Genomic DNA, 20,089 nt, shown 5'->3' with positions numbered 1-20,089 from the left:
CCAATACTCTCCTTCACAATTCTGACAGAAGAGAGCCTGCTAAAAGAAATTTTCCCCCAAAACTTACTTTTAGAAAGAAATGGATGTCAGAATTTCCTTGCTGTGGCAAATTATCTTCTTGTTTGCTTGTCTTACTTTGATATGTACCTTTTTCTATACCTGGTTCCTCTTTCTTACTGTGTGCCCTTCCCAAATTTGGTTTTGACTTTTGGAATTTCCTTCTTATCAATTGTGCTGGAGTAGGAACATATGGTTTATTTTCATGTCTGAAAGGAAGTGTAAATCACATTGAAAAAATAAAATCAGAATTCCTTATTGATATAACAGCTATTCAATGATGTTGGATACAAACCAATTCTAAATTCAAAGCATTATATACAAATTGGAGATAAAACCAAGTATGTAAAATAAACTCCTACATTGCTGATATAAAAGTAAAAGCATATAAGCTTTTATAGCTTCCATTTTATGTATATATTGGGAATATTTTTATAATATGTATCTTTTTTACTTTTATTATTGATTTTGATGTGTAGTTTCATGCTGCTTTAAGTAATTTTTAGAGAAATAACTGAAATACCCAAAACCAGTAGCTGAAAATAATTTCATAATGGTACATCAAGCAAATGCCTTCTATTAGACTCTAAAGCCTACACAAATACACAATAACCACCTGGGCCTTCTGGCTCAAAAGCAGGCTTGAGGTTAAGAATCTATTTTTCTACCATATTTCTGAAGGCTCACAGAAAACGTGAGGCCCTGGGTTCAATTCCCAGCACTAGGGATGGAGTGGGAAGGAGAATACAACTCTCACAGAAAAGGGTTTATTGACAGTCAATGTCGTTTAACTTAATCCATTTGTATATGACATATCAGACAAGGTTTTAACATTCAGTAGTAGAATCACAGCTTTTAGGACAACCCAAATATCAATCTTATGGTTTCCCAGAAATATTTAAGCAACTGGCAAGGAACTTCATTAAGAAATATAAAACCTAACATAAATTTTGTTATATGAGTTCTCTAAAATATTTGTATTCAAAAACTAATCTGGGGCTGGGATTGTAGGTCAGTGGTAGAGTGCCTGCCTAGCAGGTGTAAGGCATTGGGTTAGATTCTCAGCACCATATATAAATAAATAAAATAAAGGCCCATCAATAACTAAAAAAGATACATTTAAAAAAAAAATTAATCCTAAGAACATATTTAAATAAAATATCTAGAAAACAAGTACATAGACATTTCCAAATATACCAATCTTACAAAGTTCTAGTAGTAAAACACCAGGAAAGTTCACATCATGTTTAAAAAGATACAATTCTGGCTAATGCATGCCAGTATAAGCTAAAGTATTTGGGAAAACAAGTTATATTTAAGTTAATTTAAATAAGTTATACTATAAGTTATACTACAGCTTTATCAATTGTGATTTTGCAAAGATATTGAAGAAGAAAAATACATACATAAATTCAACGTGCTTCTGAGATGAAAAGAAACAACAAAACATTAGACATAAGAATAAGCTATTTTAAAACTAAAAAATTTCAAATTTTACAAGTAAGCTGAGATGGTTTCTCTTGGCCACAGTACAGCAACAGTTGGTATAAACTTTATGATCTAGAAAAAGTTAAAGATTAAGAAAGGGGACTAGGGTTGTAGCTCAATAGTAGAGTGCTTGCCTAGCCCACATGAGGCACTGGGTTCAACCCCCAGCACCACATAAAAATAAATAAAATAGCCGGGCATGGAGGTGCATGCCCGTAATCCCAGCAGCTTGGAAGGCTGAGGCAGGAGGATTGCAAGTTCGAAGACAGCTTCAGTAATTTAGCAAGGCCTAAGCAACTCAGTGAGACGGTCTCTAAATGAAATACAAAAAAAGGGCTGAGGATGTGACTCCTAAATTCAATCCCCGGCACCCGCTCCCCCAAAAAGAAATACTAATATTAATAATAAATAATATAAAGATATTGTATCCATATACCACTTTAAAAAATATATTAAAAAAAAAAAGAAAGAAAAGGCACGGGATTGATTTCTACACAGGAAGTCTTAATAGTTAGAATTCTCTCATTAAAAAATACAAAGGCTAAGCTGGGCATGACTGTAATCCCAGCAGCTCAGGAGGGTGAAGCAGGAGGATTTCAACTTTAAAGCCAGCCTGACTGTAATTTAACGAGGCACTTAAGAACTTTTCGAGACCCTGTCTCCAAATAAAATATTTAAAAAGGGCTGGGGATGTGGCTCAGTGGGTTAAACGCTCATGGGTTCAATCCCTGGTACAAAAAAAAAAAAAGGCTAAGCATATTTGAATCATGAAAAGCTTCTTTCAGGAAACACTGTTCATATATAGTAGAAGCTTACCAATCTGAAAGTCATAAATCCTGAAAAATTAAATTTAAATTCTAAATTGCCAATATTACTTTAAACTATTTAAGTCCTCCAGGTCTACTCAATTATAGATGAGAACATTAAGAGAAACAGACCTTGAAAGTCACTAATACGTAAAAGCCCACTAGAGTAAATATCAAAATCCTCACAGTGTCTCTACACAACCTATCTTGATCGTCCAGCCTTTAACTCTCCTATGTCTACCACTCCTTGCTCTCACTCTGGTCCACACTGGCCTTTCTGCTGTTTCTACAAACATGCCAGGCATACTCTGAGTACTTCTGAATTGCTGTTCCTACTTCCTGGACATTCTCTTAACCTATTCCTTCACTTCTTTTATTTATTTATTTATTTTTAAATTTTTTGGTTGTTGGTAGACCTTTATTTTATTTATTTATATGCAGTGCTGAGAATCTAACCCAGTGCCTCATACATGCCAGGCAAGTGCACTACTGCTGAGCCCCAACCTCAGCCCCATGTTCCTTCATTTCTTTTAACTTTTGTCTCCAATGGTACTCCTTCTCCAGCACTTTTTGTTTTTCTCTAATTTATTAGTTATTTATTCAAGTTATTTCTCTTGTTTGTAATCTGTCTCCTCTATTCAAAATAATCTTCACAGTGACAAAAATTTTTGTTTCTTCAGTCTCTTATTATCAGCACTTAGAACAATGTCTGGCACAAAGAGGACACTAAAATATTTGTGAAATGAATGAACAAGAATAAGGTCATAAAATTCTGTCAGATCAAAACCAGATTAAATTATATACAGAAAAGAACAACATAATTAGTAACTAGGAGAGTCAAAGATGTAAACAGGTTCATCTTTAAAGTTTGGGAGAAAGTGTTTCCTAGAATCATTAAGGGAAATTAATTATCAATTCTCCTTGGGATCAGTCATCAACCTAATCCAATAGCATTTCTGAAACAAGTGTATTTGTAACACACTTTAGTGAAAAAAAACACTACTAAGCATCAGTGACTTCATTTAAACATCAAATTATTAAAAAATGAAGAAATGGCTTACCCATTTCTTAGTCATTTCATTAAGAATTTGAAATTAATGGGAAGTAAAAATTGACCTTAATCATAAAATGAAAAGACTATCAAGAAAAGAAAAAGTAAACAAAATGAATCCATACTAAACCAATAAATGTTTTACATTACAAATCTATTCCAATGAAAGCAAACTGTTTAAAACAACCTAAACTCAACAGCACCCTGTGTTCAGAAAGATGACATAACACGGTTAAATTTTTTTTCTATGACTTCACTTAACTAGAGAATAAAAAAAAAATATAATAATGTCTCTTCTGCACCACCTCCACCCCCACCACCCCCACAAAAAACCACTATCACTCCATAATTAAAGAACACTGGACAATCAAAGTAAACCCATAGGTGCTGGAGACATCCTAGAAGAAAATGAATAAATATTTCACTAAAACATACTCTAGTTATAAAGATAACATCATAAATTATATGGATCATGAATTATATTCAGAAAGGAAAGGTGTTTTTTACTAAAGAAGCTAATACTCCTACTTTAATACTAGTAATAAAGCAGACTGCAAGAAATATGTAAAAGCATTAATGACAAAATGTCTCCTAACTGCAACTTATTTAAAAGATCATTTTACCATTTGGCTTAGATGTAGTTACCTCTAAATAGAGTATCTAGTAAGTACTTCATAGCACTTATTAAGTCTGATTTTTACTTATAAATTTCTAAAGATACAAAGGAATCCTTTAAGTATTTTTTAAAAATAAAGCAAAAGAAAAGAACCTTAAAATATAACAATTTAGCTTTAATGACAAAACTAAGGATAGCTGCCAAACATTCACAATATCAGCAATGTGACTCTTAAAAATATTTAAAGAATTAAATTTAAAATACTCTAGTTCATCCAGGCACGACAGCCAACACCTATAAACCTAGCAGTTCAGGAGGCTGAGATTAAGAGTATTCAAGTTCAAAGCCAGTTTTCCAACTTAGTGGAGCCCTAGGCCTGTCTCAAAAAATAAAAAGGGCTGGGAAAGTGGCTCAGTGGCTAAGTACTCCTGGATTTAATCCCCAGTACCAAAAAATAAAAAAACCTTCTAACTTAATTATTACTTTATCCTTTCATAAAATTTTCAGAATACAAAGTTATATAAAATTATGCAAAAATCCAAACAATGAAAACTTTTGTGCTTTTCTCATTAAAAGCAAACTTACCTCATCTTTTCATCTAAAATATTTCTTTCATTAACATGAAGGTTTTCTACAAGAACCACATGACTTTGATTTTCATCCATTCTGCATTCTGAAACTTTGGAGGATACAGCTTCAATTTCAGTTTCAAGTTGAGAATTTGACTGAAAAGATAAAACCATATTAATGTATTATGTGTTTATTTTACAGCAGAACATACCTCCCAAAATATTTCAATCATTAAAAAGGCTATCTAGTTTAATTTTTTCTTTTTTTTAGTTGTAGGTAGACACAATACCTTTATTTTATTTATTTATTTTTATGTGGTGCTGAGGATCACAGCAATGCCTCACATGTACTAGGCAAGTGCTCTACCACTGAGCTATAACCCCAGTCCCCAGGTATCTAGTTTTTGTTTTTAGCTTTTGGTACTAGAAATTGAACCCAGGGCCTTTTAACGCTGAGTTATATCCCCAAGCCAGGGTATGTAGTTTTGTAAAATTAAGATTCAATAATGCAGCCCCCCACCCCAAAAAAAGGCAAAAAACTTATTACGCAGAATATATTACAAAAAATCAGTAAAAAATAAAATTAAGATTCAAACTGGGTAACTGATGTTCATGTTTTGTTGTGAAAACAAGACTGGCTAGGTCAGAAAGAAAATTACAGTGCTTTCACAGTAATATGTTTAATGCTTGAAAAACTACAAAAAAAAGTTTAACAGATTTTTTTTTAAGTATTTTGGCTCAAATAAGGATTATTATAATCATATAATCACTTTAAATCTAGGTTTTCCCTTATTACAGGAAAAATAAGGACTACCTGAAATAGTTTCAGGCATTATACTACTTAGTTTTTTTTCTAATATCAAAAGATTTACTAAGAGATTTCTTAAATTATCATTCAAAATAGCATTGTGGGCTGAGATTGTGGTTCAGTGGTATAGCACTTGCCTAGCATGTGTGAGGCATTGGATTCAATTCTCAGAACCACGTATAAAGTAATAAATAAATAAAGGTTCATCAACAACTAAAACAATATTTTAAAAACCCACAGTGTTGTCACATAGCAAAAAGGGTTTAAATCCTATTTCCTGATATAAAAATCCAATTATAGTATTAAATGTGCGCATAAGTGTGCATGGAGATTAATTCGGTAAGATAGGTCAAAAGATTCTCAGTGGTTATCTCAGGTGTTGACACTTGAGGTTTACTATTATTTTGTTTTGATTAAACATTTCACATAAGTGTCATTAGTTGGGCAGGTAATGTCTTTTCGGTTAAAAAAAAAAAAAAAAAAAAAAACCTGAAATAGTAAATCAAACAAAATTGGGACACATTATGTATTCACTAGGGAGAATAAGGGTGAGATGACTATATTCTACTTCAAGCCTGAGCTATCGCTTGATGTTTTTTGTTTTGGGAGGTACCAGTGATTGAACTCAGGGGCCCTCGACCACATATCCCAGCCCTATTTTGTATTTATTTAGAAACAGGGTTTCACTTTTGCTGAAGCTGGCTTTGAACTCCTGATCCTGCCTCAATCTCTGAGCTGCTGGGATTATAGGCTTTCCACACTGGGCTTGATGTTTTAATATGCATTTAAAAGGATTCGATTTAGTTATATGATAACTCACCATTGTCAGGGACTTCTTATTACTTTCATTTTTTTGTAGTAATGATCTTTCTTCCTTAATTATGCCTTTGGCTTCATCATTTTCTACTATTTGCCTGTGTCTAGCCTTTCTTATATTTGGTTTAGGTCTCTGAAGTCGACCCCTCACTGGTCCAGAACTTTGGATAACACTTTCCTTCACTTCTTGTGGGAAAGCTTTAATTTCAGGAGTCCTGTAAAAGAATAGGAAGAAAGAGAGAAGGCCTGATAGTAAAAAGTTGAAAACCATTGTAAAAATATATAATTTAAACCTCTTCTAAAAGCCTCTATAAAAAATACTTCTTACCATTAAAGGAAAATGACGTTTTTGATTATAAAAATATTTTAGAAAAGTTATAAGATAAGGGAAGTTAATGCTTAATGGATACAGTTTAAGTTTGTAGGGGAAAAAAAACAAAAACAAAAAAGTTCTAGAGATGGATGATAGTAATGACTACAGAATAATGTAAACATACTTAATGCCTCTGGTATGTATGCCTCAAATTGATGAAAATGGTAATGAATTCATGGCATATATACATGTATTTTTTAATGAATTTCTTTGTAGAGAATCTTAAGTAGAGGTGGGGTTGTGGCTCAGTGGCAGAGTGCTTGCCTAGCATGTCTGAGGCACTGGATTCAATCCTTAGCACCACATAAAAATAAATAAATAAAATAAAGGCATGCTGTCCATATATTTAAAAAAAAAAAAAAATCTTAAGTAGTTAACAGTAAAGCATTAAAATGTCAATCTGAGCCAGGCACGATGGGGCATGCCTATTACCCAGGAGACTCAGAGGTTAAGGGAGGAGAACTCCCAAGTTTGAGGCCAGGATCAGCAACTTACCATGGCCCTAAGCAACTTAGTGAGACCCTATTGAAGATAAAAAATAAAAAGGGCTGGATGGAGCTCAGTGATTAAGTGCCCCTGGTTTCAATCCCCAGTACCAAAAAGTACCAAGTTGAATTCAATTTTATTTTCTATGTAGATAGTCTGCCATATCAATTAAAATAAACCAAATATTCTTTATATTCCTTTTTAAAAAACATTAGCACACTTAAATAATAATAAAAAATTTTTCAAAGAAATGTCTCTTAGATTTTCAAGGAAATATCACTGTTTACCCCGTAGGAACAACTAATTCATTTTCCTGTGTTTGTGTTGCCTGAGACTCCTCTTTAGGTTCATGAGAATTTGAAGGTGAAGTGTCTTTTTCAGTCTGTATACATGGTAATGTGACAGTCTCCTCCTTCTTGTGACCCGATTTATTTTTTTCTCTTGATGTTATTGGGGAAGCCACATCCTGGAAGGCAGAAAAAAGAAATCATCCTGAGTTGGTAAAAGTATAGGGAAATAAGGCCAAGGCAGAAGGATCTCAAGTCCAAGGCCAGCCTGGGTAACTTAGCCAGACTCTGTCTCAAAATAAAATTTTTTAAAAGGGCTGTGTATATCAGAGGCAGAATGCTCCTGGTTTAATTCCCAGTATCCATTCCCGCTAAAAAGTATAGTGAAACAAAAACTTTCATACACCATTTGAAGTAGAAGACAATGGGGCAGTTACTGATCAAAAATTTAAAGTCCCAGCAATTCCACCTCTAGAAATTCATCTTAGGAGCTGGGGATGTGGCTCAGTAGTAGAGAACTTACCTAGCATGTGTGAGGCACTGGGTTCAATCCTCAACACCACACAAAAAATAAACAAATAAAAGTATTGTGTCCATTTATACTTAAAATATATATATAAAGAAAAAGAAAGAAAGAAATTTATCTTATAAAAATACTCAAATAGGGCTGGATTGTAGCTCAGTGGTAGACCGCTTGCCTAACACATGAGGCATTGGTTCAATCCTTAGCACCACATATAAATAAAATAAAATGTGAAAATACTCAAATAGCTGGGCTTATTGATGTACCCTATAATCATCCCAGCAACCTGGGTGGCTGAAGCAGAAGGATCCAAGTTTGAGGCTAGCCTCAACAACTTAGCAAGACTCCAGAACATAAAAAAGACCAGACATGTAGCTCAGTGTGTAAAGCACCCCTGGGTTCCATCCTCAGTATTCCCTTCCAACAAAGTACCTATGAGCAAATATACAAAGATACTTATTAGAATAATTTAATAGCCCCCACCCACCCCCAAACAAACAAGATATTGGACATACAACAGATCTATGAGTGGGAGATTATATAAACTTTAATTTCTTTACAATGCAATATGACATAGACATTTAAAAGACAAATTTTACCAGACATGATGGAACACACGTATAATCTCAGCTACATGTGAGGCCGAGTCAGAAGGATGGCAAGCTCCAGGGCAGCATGGGGAAACTTATCAAGACCTGGTCTCAAAATAAAAATTTCAATAAAGGTCTGGGGATGTAGCTCAATGGTAGAGCACTTGTCTAACATGCACAAAGACCTAGGTTCAATCCTCAGTACCTCAAACAAAGACATTTCTCTGTATTGATCCAAAGAAAATGTTCACAGTATTGTGTTTAGTAGAAAAATCAGAAGGCAAGAATGACGCCATTTTTGAAAATAATAAAAATACTTGTATATTATTTTATAAATAGCTACACAGAAAAGTCTAGGAACAAAAATGCAAAGCTGCTATATGATTAATTGGGATGGAGGGATGAGACATTATAAAGGACTCTCACTTTTTAGAACATAGGTATTTTTTTCCAAGTTAAAATTCTTATAATCAGAAAAAATAATTAATAAAAAAGTAGTTTATCTTTTATAAACATAAGGTCAGGAAAAATATAAATACTGATGCATAATAAAGAACTAAAGTACTTTAAGATGCCATGTAAGAATTTTAATTCTTGTTATGGACCATATACTGATACTCTTAATTCATACCAAGTTTTTAATTTTTCATTTCACCTTCACAACAGAGTAAAATAAAGCACTATAATTCCCATTTTCCTAGAAGAAATCTGTTACATCATTTGGCTACAGTTGCGAAGCCTGTTTTGGTTTAGATATGAGGCATCCCTCAAAAGTTCATGTGTGAGACAATGCAAGAATTTTTTAGGTAAAAAGAGTTAGAAGTGTAGCCTAATCAATGGATTAATCCATTCTAAGTATTATCTGGGTCAAAACAGTAGACAGGTATGGTATGACTGAGAGGAAGGAGGTCACTGGGTGCATATCTTGGGGTTTATATTTTGTCCCTAGAGAGCAGCACACTGTCTCTGCTTCCTGATTGCCATGTCCTGAGTTGATTCCCTCCACCATGTCCTTCTTCTATAATGTCCTACAAAGCTAAGGATCTGGCCAACCAAGGACTGAATCTCTGAAACCATGAGCCAAAATAAACTTTATCCTCTTCTATGTTATTCATGTCAGGTCTTTTGGTCAGTGACAAAAAGCTAAGGGCTAGGGATATGGTTCAGTGGTATAGTGCATGCACAAGGCCCTAGGTTCAATCCCCAGCACAGAAGTGGGGGTGGGGGTGGAGAGCTAACTAAATATAGCCAGAACCTCAACTTCCTATGACACATTAAGATTCCTACACAAACTCTGCAGAATAATGAGGCACATTAAGCGTGGGAATGTAATCATACAAAATAAAAATTATATGAAGAAACTTACAACTATAGTAACCCCCAACCCACATACATAAGCATCATCTCTTCTTTTCTACCAGGGATTGAACTCAAAGGCACTTAACCATGGAGCTACATCCCTGGCACTTTTTATTTTGAGGCAAGGTCTCACTAAGTTGATTAGAACCTGCTAATTTGCTGAGGGTGGCCTCAAACTTGCATCAGCCTCCTGAGTTGCTGAGATCACAGGCTCGTGCCAACGCACCCAGCTCCTACAACCTCCATCTTAATCACTCACATGTTGAGAAGGGAGAGTACTAGCTTGTTCACTGTCCTGCTGTATCACAGTGGTCTCTACTTCATCAGTTTCCAACTTCTTCCCAGGTACATATTTTTGGGCTTCTGCAGTCTCTTTCTTTAAAGCTGCTCTTGTTAAATTTGGTTTTGGTCTTTTTAATAGGCTTCTCACAAAAGGTGCTGGTTTAACTTCAGGTGCCTTCTGTTCTTGAAGAAGAGATCTGCTTTGGGAACAAGGATTATCAAATTTTAGAATGAACTGAAGGGGCAGTGCAAGTGGGATTGAAGGACAAACTTAGCAATTAGCAGTAAACATTAAAACCTAATTCTTTTTTTTATTAAATTATTTATTCTAATTTGTTATATATAATGGCAGATTGCAATTCATTTCATATTACACATATAGAGCACAATTTTTCAAGTCACTAGTTGTACACAAAGTATTTTCAGACCATTTGTGTCTTCATACATGTACTTAGGCTAATGATGTCTAACTCACTCAACTGTCTTTCAAATCCTAATTCTTAACAGGAAAACAAATCAACTTATTTGGTAGATTCCAAAAACCAAGAGTAGTACAATCCAGGCATGAATCTAGGGAATTACATTGTCATTATACAAAGAAAGCAGTTTGTAAAACCTATGTTGACTTAGGAGTAGGTGGTCTGTCAATTTTATACATGATAGTGATTCTTACAAGCCAGTGTCAGAATGACCTCAATCCCGTCTCCTAGTCTTCCAAAAACTATTTAAAAATCTCTAACACTATCCCGTATGTTATGCCTTGAAACCTTAGTTTGACATAATCTATAAATACAACTTTATATGCTTTTTCTTTAAAAACACTTCGACCTTTATATACTTATACCTTAAATTAATATCTGAAAACTGTTCTGGAACATCTGGAGGTCTTATCTCCTGGTCTTCTATTTCACCAATTTCAGAAGTTTGTGAAGAAGTCTTCAAATGACTCAAATGACAGGATACCTCCTTTTCAGAATTTCTGTTTTCTTCTGTAGGCATATGCATCACTGATAATACTTCACTGCTAATATTCTAAGGAAATAGTTACAGTAAATGAGCACATACACATTCTACAAGCATTTCATACATTACAAACTTCAAATGTCTATTGTCTTCTGGACACTTTCCTTTAAAACTTTCGTTCTTAATTTCTAAATAAAATTTAACATACAAATGTTAAAACCCAGAACCAAGGAAAAAGCTTTCCTTTTATATTGTGCATTAGGATTTTTCCAAACCACAAGTGCCATTATCTAACCAAGAAAAGGTCAGAAAAAGAGGCTGGGGCTGCAGCTGGGGCTCAGCAGTAGCATACTTGCCTGGCATGTGTGAGACACCAGGTTTGATCCTCAGTATCACATATAAATAAATAATATAAAAGTCTATCGACAATTAAAAAAATATTTTTAAAAATGTGTATTTAAAAAAAAAGTCAGAAAAAAAATTCTTAAAAAAAAGGATGAACTTCAAATAACATGAACAAGATAAAATTTTCAACAAAAGAAACTTAGAAGTAACGTAAATCAGGTAGAACAGTAAATAAAGAGAAATACAGACACAAATATGGACAAAATAAAAATTCCAGCATATGTTCACACTCCTTTTATCAAAAAAAAAAAAAACCTTCAAATAGTTATTAAAAATTTGTTCGGCATGGTGCCATATGCCTATAAAAACAGTGACTATGACTACAGAGGCTGAGACTAAAAGTGGAAGATCTCAAGTTTGAGGCCAGCCTCAACAACTTAGTGAGACCCTATCCAAAATAAAAAATTAAAAAGAAGAGGATGTGTCTCAGAGATAAAGTGTGTCTGGTTTCAATCCCCAGTATCTAAACTTTTTTTGTTTTGTTTTGTTTTTTAAAGAACACAGTTTTTCAAGGTCCAAAATATAAAATTTTAAGACTGGGAAAGACTTGCAACTTTTAGAGATTTAAAGTGTTGTTGGATTTTTAAAGTCAATAATCATGGAATTATTTTGGTAACTTTGACCTGAAAAAATTATTTTTAAAAAACTTAAAGGACAAAAAATACATACTTTCATATCTAGTGAAGGTACGGTACTGGTGTCACCACTACTGCTCTGCATTACATTTGCTTCAGTTTGCTTTGAAGTACTGGATTCCTCTGATTCGTTTTCCCTTGGAGAAATGTCTGTTTTTCCAGTTTTTTCCAAATCTGCCACCATTTCCTCGGTAACACCCATCTTTTCAGATCCTCTCTTCCCCAAGGAATTTTTTTTTCCAGTATCTTTCAAATCTGCCTCCATTCCCTCAGTGGCAATCATCTCTTCTGATATGGTCTCCATCGGGGAAATGTCTCTTCCAGTATCTTTCAAATCTGCCTCCATTCCCGCAATAGCAGTTATCTTTCCTGATATGGTCTCCATCAGGGAAATGTCTGTTTCAATTTCTTTCAAATCTGCCTCCATTCCCTCAATGGCAGTCATCTCTCCTGATATGGTCTTCATGGGGGAAATGTCTCTTCTAGTATCTTTCAAATCTGTCTCCATTCCCTCAACAGCAGTCATCTCTCCTGACACAGTTTCCATAAGGGAAATGTCTATTCCAGTATCTTTCAAATCTGCCTCCATTTCCTCAATGGCAGTCATCTCTCCTGCTATGGTCTCCATCAGAGAAATGTCTCTTCCAGTTTCTTTCAAATCAACCTCCCTTTCCTCTAGGTCATTGACCGTCACTAGCACCTTTTCCCTTTGGGAAATATCTCCTATACTTTCTTTCAGATCTGTTTTCATTTCATCTATAGTTGTGACTTCCTCTGGAGCCTTTACTAACGCAGATATTTCTCTTCCTTCAGTTTCTTCCAAATCTGTCTTTCTTTCCTGAGTGACATCAATCTTTTGTGGAGTCCTGTCCCTTATGGGCATCTCTCTTCCAGTTTCTTTCAAATTTGTCTCCATCTCACCTATAGACTTGATCTCTTGGACATTTTCCTGTGGGGATATTTCTCTTATTCCAGTTTCTTCCAAATTTTTGTCTATTTCCTGAATGGCATCAATCAATTCCTGCACCTTCTTCCTTGGGGAAATCTCTCTTCCAGTTGTTTTCAAATCTGTCTCCCTCTGCACAGTGCTCTCGGTCATTTCTGATAGCATCTCCCTTGGGCAAATTTCTCTTCCAATTGCTTTCAAATCTGCCTGCATTTCCATAGTATTATCAGTTATTTCTGGCATCTTCTCCATGAGAGAAATGTCTCTTCCAGTTTCTTCTAAATATGACTTAGTTTCTTTAGCAGTAGTGGTTGTCACTGGTACCTTCTCCCTCGGTAGGGTGTCTAGTTTTACAATTTCTCTCAAAGCCACTGTCATTTCCCCAGAGGCAAGAATCTCCCCTGGTACTTCTTCCTTAGAGGATCTCTCTCTTCTTCCATTTCCTCTTCCTATATTTGGCTTTGGTTTCTGAAATCGGGTCCTTGAAACAGGGACTTGTTTAACAACATCTGCTTGTTTATCTTCTTGAATGCTATTAAAAAAAAAAAAAAGAGGAGACAATCAAATTTTAAACAAGAATACCAGCGGAAGAAATGATAGTCAAGAAATCATTATGAAAACACCAGACATGCTCAAATTTTAAAATATTAAGGGGCTGGGCATAGCTCAATGTTAGGGCATGTTCTTGTATGGCCCTGGATTCAATTTCCAGCAATAAAAATTAGAATGAAGTAAAAATAAAAACAATCAAGGAAGCCCCCAGGATCAGTGGAGAAAATTTTAAAATCAAAGGAGAAAAAAAATTATCTTTTTACATTATAGTAAATTTTAAAGTAATAACTGTACCTACTTATACAAGACACATATAGAAAGGTCAAATATTAATGAGATCAATAACAGTAGCCACTAATTGTCCCTGAATAGTCCCTTTCCAATTGTCATTCTCACCATTCCATGCAAATACTAGCTGGGAAAGACTCTGATAATCTATGTTGGCATTACTTCATGATGTTTTTCTGTATTTCCCTCTCTTTGCTCCAATTTTCTTCTACCCAGACATACATTTTGCGATGACAGACTTGACCATCTCAAACAGTTAGATGAAAATATGATTTGAATAAGAAAGTCTTCTAAGGAACTAGGTCTGCCTTCCAAACATTTTTTTATTTGTTCTAATTAGTCATATATGACAGCAGGATGCATTTCAACTCATTGTACACAAATGGAGCACAAGTTCTCATTTCTCTGGTTGTACACAATGCAGAGTCATATCATTCATGTAATAATACACATACATAGGGTAATAATGTCCATCTCATTCCACCATCTTTCCCATATCCACACTCCTACTCCCCTCTGCCCAATCCAAAATTTCTCCATTCTTCTCTCCCCCACCCTCATTATGGATCTGCATCCATTAATAGAGAAAACATTTGGCCTTTGGTTTTTTGGGGATTGCTCACTTTGCTTATCACCGAAGTTTTTTTAGTTGTATATGGTCACAATACTTTTATTTATTTGGTGCTAAAGATCAGACCCAGTTTCTCACATGTGCTAGACAAGTGCTCTACCACTAAGCCACAACCCCAGCCCCCAAACATTTTTTAAAAATTTTAAATGACACAATGCACTAAATATATATTTTTTTATTTTTAGTTGTAGTTGGTTGGACACAATATCTTTATTTTACTTATTTTTATGAGGGCCTCACATGTGCTAGGCGATCGCTCTACCTCTGAGCCTCAATCCCAGCCCACAATGCATTATATTTTGCTGAACTATTGGACATTTTTTTTTACAATCACTATCCACAACAAGCACTTTGTTCTCCAGAAAGCAACAGCATTCTTTTGCTTTGTATTTTCCATGATAGCTAGTAAAACCAATTGAAATACATACACAAATGAAGGAGCTTAGTTAGTATTGAGAGGTCATTAATCTTAGGCAAAAGCTAGATCAAAAGAAACAAAAAAGATTTATTCAACCATGTCAGGCTGAACAAGTATATAATTGCACATTTAACAGCTTTAAAAAAAGATTTATTAGGGGCTGGGGTTGTGGCTCACCGGTAGAGTGCTCACCTAGCACAAGTGAGGCGCTGGGTTTGATCCTCAGCACCACATATAAATAAATAAAATAAAGGTATTTTAAAAATAAAAAATAAATTTAAAGAATGTGTGTGTGTGAATTATCCTTAAAATTCACGAACTTTAAAAAAATATATTAAAAATTATGACTGCAGAAGGAGGAGATGAACAGAGGATGGTTAACATGTATGAGGGTATAAATATGTAGGAGAAAAAATGTCACAGAAGGATAACTATGATTGACAATAATTAATTAGATATTCAAAATAGCTAGTAGAGATGATTTTTAAAAAATTGTTTTTGTAGATGGACACAATACTTTTATTTTATTTATTTATTTTTATGTGGTGCTGAGGATCCAACCCAGTGTCTCACACGTGCTAGGCAAGTGCTCTACCACTGAGCTACAACCATAGCCCGTAGAGAGAATTTTGACTGTTCCTAATTCAAAGAAATGACAAATGTTGAGACAACAAATTTGCCAATTACCTTGATAATTATACACTGAATATAAGTACTGAAATATCCCACTATGCTCCATAAATATATGTAATTACTATGTGTCAATTAAATATTTTAAAACATTTTTAAAATAGAGGAGCTAACAGACAAGCACTTCTTGTAATTAAGAAAAAATATTTTTTTTTTATTTTTTTGAAAAGAACTAAAGCTAAGCATAATGGCGTACACCTGTAATCACAGCCTCAGCAACTTAGCAAGGCCCTAAGAAACTTAGTGAGACCATTTCTCAAAATGTAAAAACAGCAGGGCGGAGGGGACACATTGGGGAGGATACGCAGGTCTGTCACTCAGTGCTAAAGTGCTTCTGGGTTAAATCCCCAGTATAAAAAAAGACTAAAGTTAAATGACAGGATTTTCAGGATCTTGCTCCTTTCATACCTAAAAACAACAGAAACTGCACCATTCACCTGGGGTAAGTAAACACAGAAAAGGGCCACAATGTCAGGTTGCCAACTTTAGAAGGAAGGATGACCAATGAAAGAAAATAAATGCAAGGCCCACCCAAGTGCAAAATTCCCTCCTACCAACATGAGCCCAAAGTCAGTGGGCAGTACAGTATAGGCCATCTCAGACCATAAACATTTTGAGATTTGAAAAAGATACTATATCAAAGGGATAAAAAAATAATGAAAAGGAAGCTATTGCACGAATTTTTGTAGGATCTAAACTTTCTTCACTGAAATATCTGTTTTTTTATAATGTGATTTTTTACTTAAAAAAGTCTTTAGATTGAAATAGACTGATTTTCAAATTGTACTTGTTTATATAACTGAGGTATTTATATCTATCACTAACTTTAGTGAACAATAAATGCAAAATTAATATAAACTGACAAAGGAAATTTAACGTGGTTAATCCTGGATGGATTTCACCCCATTCCTTTTTTTTTTTTAATTATTAAATATTTATTTTTTAAGGGCTGGGGATATAGCTCAATTGGTAGCTCAGCTTGCCTCACATGCATAAGACCCTGGGTTCAATCCCCAGCACCACAAAATAAATAAATAAATAGATAGATAGATAAATATTTTTTTAGTTGTAAGCCAACACAATACCTTTATGTTATTTTAATGTGGTGCTGAGGATTGAACCCAGTGCCTCAAGCACACTAGGCAAGCATTTTTCCTCTGAGCCAAAACTGCAGGCCCTTACTGCATTCTTTATTATCCTCATCCAAAAACACCTAGCTTTTAGTGAGGTTACTCTGCTAGGAATATGATTTGAGAATCATGAGAAAAGAGAATTTTTATAAAGTCATATTTTCAACACTGGTTTATCCTTTAAACATATAAATGCATTAATAAGCAAATACTTTATTGGTAGTTTCCTTATTTCAGTATCAATTCAAATTGTAAGATACAAACATGAAATGTTATAATTGTGCTTAAACAGCTGAAACTGTTTTTATATAATAAAAGGACTTTCATAAGTTTATTTTTATGGATAAAAAATATGATATATGATAACTCACTGAGTTCATGAATAATAAATCAACAAATATTTCTAAGTCCTATTACATGCCAGAAAGTACCTATGAACTGGGAATACGATGATGAGCAACACAGACCTTTTCTCATAGAATTCATATCAGCTGCATAATTAACTGAAGAGCAGTTTTTGAGACTGGAATTCAGATATTAATTAATTCAGAATATTTCTCAACTTAAAATATACAATGGATCCATAAATTCTCTCCATGGATCACAGAATTTAAGAAGAAAAGCAAACAAAGGAGATCATGACTAAAGAAAGGATAGGCACAAAATTATACATCTACTTCCAGGTCCACAATGTGTTTTTCTAAAATGTAGAGTTAAGAATCTACAAAACATTTGCATGCCTCCTTAAGATAAATCATCAATCATGACACAAGCCCCAATATTTATATAAAAGATACATAATTGTCTAGAAGATTGTTTGAAAAAAACATTCACTAATTTATCGAATGAAGAATTTTTTAATACATTATCCATTTCTCTTACACAGCATCTTGAACAGGCCAAAGTGTTCCGAGTAGGGGAAAGGGAAAACTGCCTAGTAAATACAAAGAGATATATGATTTGACAAAACACAGAATTTTAGAATTTTTTTTTAATGATCCTGGATATCCAGAAAGTCAGAAAAGTCACATGATAAAGCTACCTGTGGAGAGGGAAGTTGCTGAGATCAAATTGTGCACTGGTGTTAACAATATCTACCAGTTTTCTGAAACTCAGAGGCACCCAAAGAAAATCTAATTTTCTACTAAGCCACATTATTATTATGTGTGGTGCTGGGGATTGAACCCAGGGCCTTTTGCATGAGGCAAGCACTCTACCAATTGAGCTATATCTCCAGCCCCACATTAATTTTTAAATGTTTTTTTCATTTACATTTTTTTCAGTTGAATGCAGGCTCCAACCTGTCAGTTTCCTGAAAATAAAATCTGATACATAACAAGTAATATAATTGGACAGGTTCCTACTCAAAAAATTCTGTGGCACATTGGTAGCGAAAGAGTTGAGGGGTGAAGCAAAAATAGTAGAGGAAGCAAGAAATACAGAAAATTTTCTGTTTTAATAAAGGTTTAAATACATTTAAATTGGTGTAACAAAGCACAACAGCTGGGTATGGTGGTGCACACATATGATCCCAGCTACTTGGGAAGTGAAGGCAGGAGGATCACAAATTCAAAGCCAGCCTTAGCAACTTAGTGAGGCCCTAAGCAACTTGGTGAGACCCTGTCTCCTTGGACAGTGCATACATGGGAGTCCATTATTGTTCTCTCTGCATCTGTGTGCATTAACCATTCCCAAAATAAAAATTTTTAAGGTACACTAATAAGTCCATCACTCTGGTTTAGTACCCTCCAGAGGGGAAATAAAAACTTTGGCTACAAAACAGTATGGGTTTTGGGCTGGTGTTGCAGCTCAGAGATAGAACACTTGTCTAGCATGCAAGAGGCACTGGGTTCGATCCTCAGCACCACATAAAAATGAAATAAAGATATTGTGTCCACCTAAAACTAACAAATAAATACTTTTTAAAAAACAGATGGGTTTTCATTAATAAGTTCTACATAAAATTTATATCAATCTTTTTTAAAAAATTTTTTTGTAGTTGTATATGGACAGAATGACTTTATTTTGTTTATTTTTATGTGGTGCTAAGGATTGAACCCAGTGCTTCACACGTGCAAAGCAAGCATTCTGCCACTGAGCTATAGCCCCAGCCCTATATCAATCTTAAATAAAAGCAATATGTGATCAATCTAATACCAAAAAATAAATAAATAAATAAGAAATAGCATTTGTAGGCTGGGGTTGTGGCTCAGTGGTAGAGTGCTTGCCTCGCACATGTGAGGCACTGGGTTTGATCTCAGCACCACATAAAATAAATAAAGGTATTGTGTTTATCTATAACTAAAAAAAAAAATATTTAAAAAAATAGCATTTACAATATTTAGATACAGGCATTTAACTTAATATGCATATTAAGTGATAAGCTACTCAAGTTAACACAAATTCTAATTTATGGTAAGTAACTCTTTTCAAGCCACCAATAACTAAGAAGTCAAAATAAAAGCTATGACATGAAGTTCCTTGGAGATCAAGTTGTACTTTGAAATATCTTTGAACATTTTATGACTTGTACTTATCACACAGAAAATAAATCCAATCTGATTTGGTCTAAAAGAACTGATTAAGTTCTAAAACCATACAAAATTAAGCTTGGCACAGTGGTGCACACTGGTAATCCCAGAAACTCAGAAGGCTGAGACAAGAGGATTGAAACGAAAGGGCAGCCACAGGTCCTTAGGGAGGCCCTAAGCAACTTAGTGAGACCCTGTCTCAAAATAGAAAATAAATGGGGAGATGGGGTTGTAGCTCAGAGGAAGAGCACTTGCCTTGCATGTGTGAGGCACTGGGTTCAATTCTCAGCACCATATATAAATAAATGAATGGAAAATAAAGGTCCATCAACGACTAAAAATATATACTAAAAAAAAAAAAAAAAAAGAGCTGGGTACGATGTAGCTCTGTGGCAAAAATGCTCCTGGGTTAATTCTCTAGTACCAAAAAAAAAAAAACTATACAAAATTCAAAAATTACATCATCAATAAAATGATGCTTACCTTAGACATTCACTAAGAGTCTTGGGCTCATCTGGTTCCACTTTTTGAAAAGAAGAATCTTTTCTCTCAGGTTGTGATATGACATGTGACATTTCCCTATTGAAATTTTTACATGACTGATCTTCTATTTGTTGAGGAATCTTAATAACAAAGAAAAATTTTTTAATATTTTAGATTTCACAATCAAAGATAATTTTTAAAAATTGCACTGAATATTTTGTTATATGAGAAAAATGAAAAAAACTTCAAAACTATAAAATGAAATTCAAAGGGTTCTTTTTAAATGTATTTTCTTTAGGTATCTCA

At 34.3% G+C, this 20,089-nt stretch overlaps 1 protein-coding gene across 7 annotated transcripts in view; it reads right to left on the bottom strand.

Moving 5' to 3' along the window:
• Bdp1 (BDP1 general transcription factor IIIB subunit) overlaps positions 1-20,089 on the bottom strand; it is a 95,131-nt gene that overhangs the window by 35,788 nt on the left and 39,254 nt on the right. For 6 of the 7 annotated variants that reach the window (XM_071612490.1, XM_071612492.1, XM_071612493.1 and 3 more), the window contains 8 exons: positions 19,784-19,923; positions 12,149-13,592; positions 10,956-11,143; positions 10,089-10,311; positions 7,358-7,536; positions 6,216-6,426; positions 4,604-4,743; positions 68-266 (listed from right to left, as the gene is read on the bottom strand). In XM_071612490.1, the coding sequence (XP_071468591.1) occupies positions 68-266; positions 4,604-4,743; positions 6,216-6,426; positions 7,358-7,536; positions 10,089-10,311; positions 10,956-11,143; positions 12,149-13,592; positions 19,784-19,923 (2,724 nt within the window). The remainder of the gene's footprint in view (positions 1-67; positions 267-4,603; positions 4,744-6,215; positions 6,427-7,357; positions 7,537-10,088; positions 10,312-10,955; positions 11,144-12,148; positions 13,593-19,783; positions 19,924-20,089) is intronic. The other variant, XM_027927987.2, reaches the window with a different exon arrangement.

This window comes from Marmota flaviventris, chromosome 5 (genome assembly GCF_047511675.1).
Source record: "Marmota flaviventris isolate mMarFla1 chromosome 5, mMarFla1.hap1, whole genome shotgun sequence".
Lineage (NCBI taxonomy): Eukaryota > Metazoa > Chordata > Mammalia > Rodentia > Sciuridae > Marmota > Marmota flaviventris.
The sequence above is the reverse complement of the archived record's forward strand: the minus strand, read 5'-3'. Positions and strand labels throughout refer to the sequence as shown.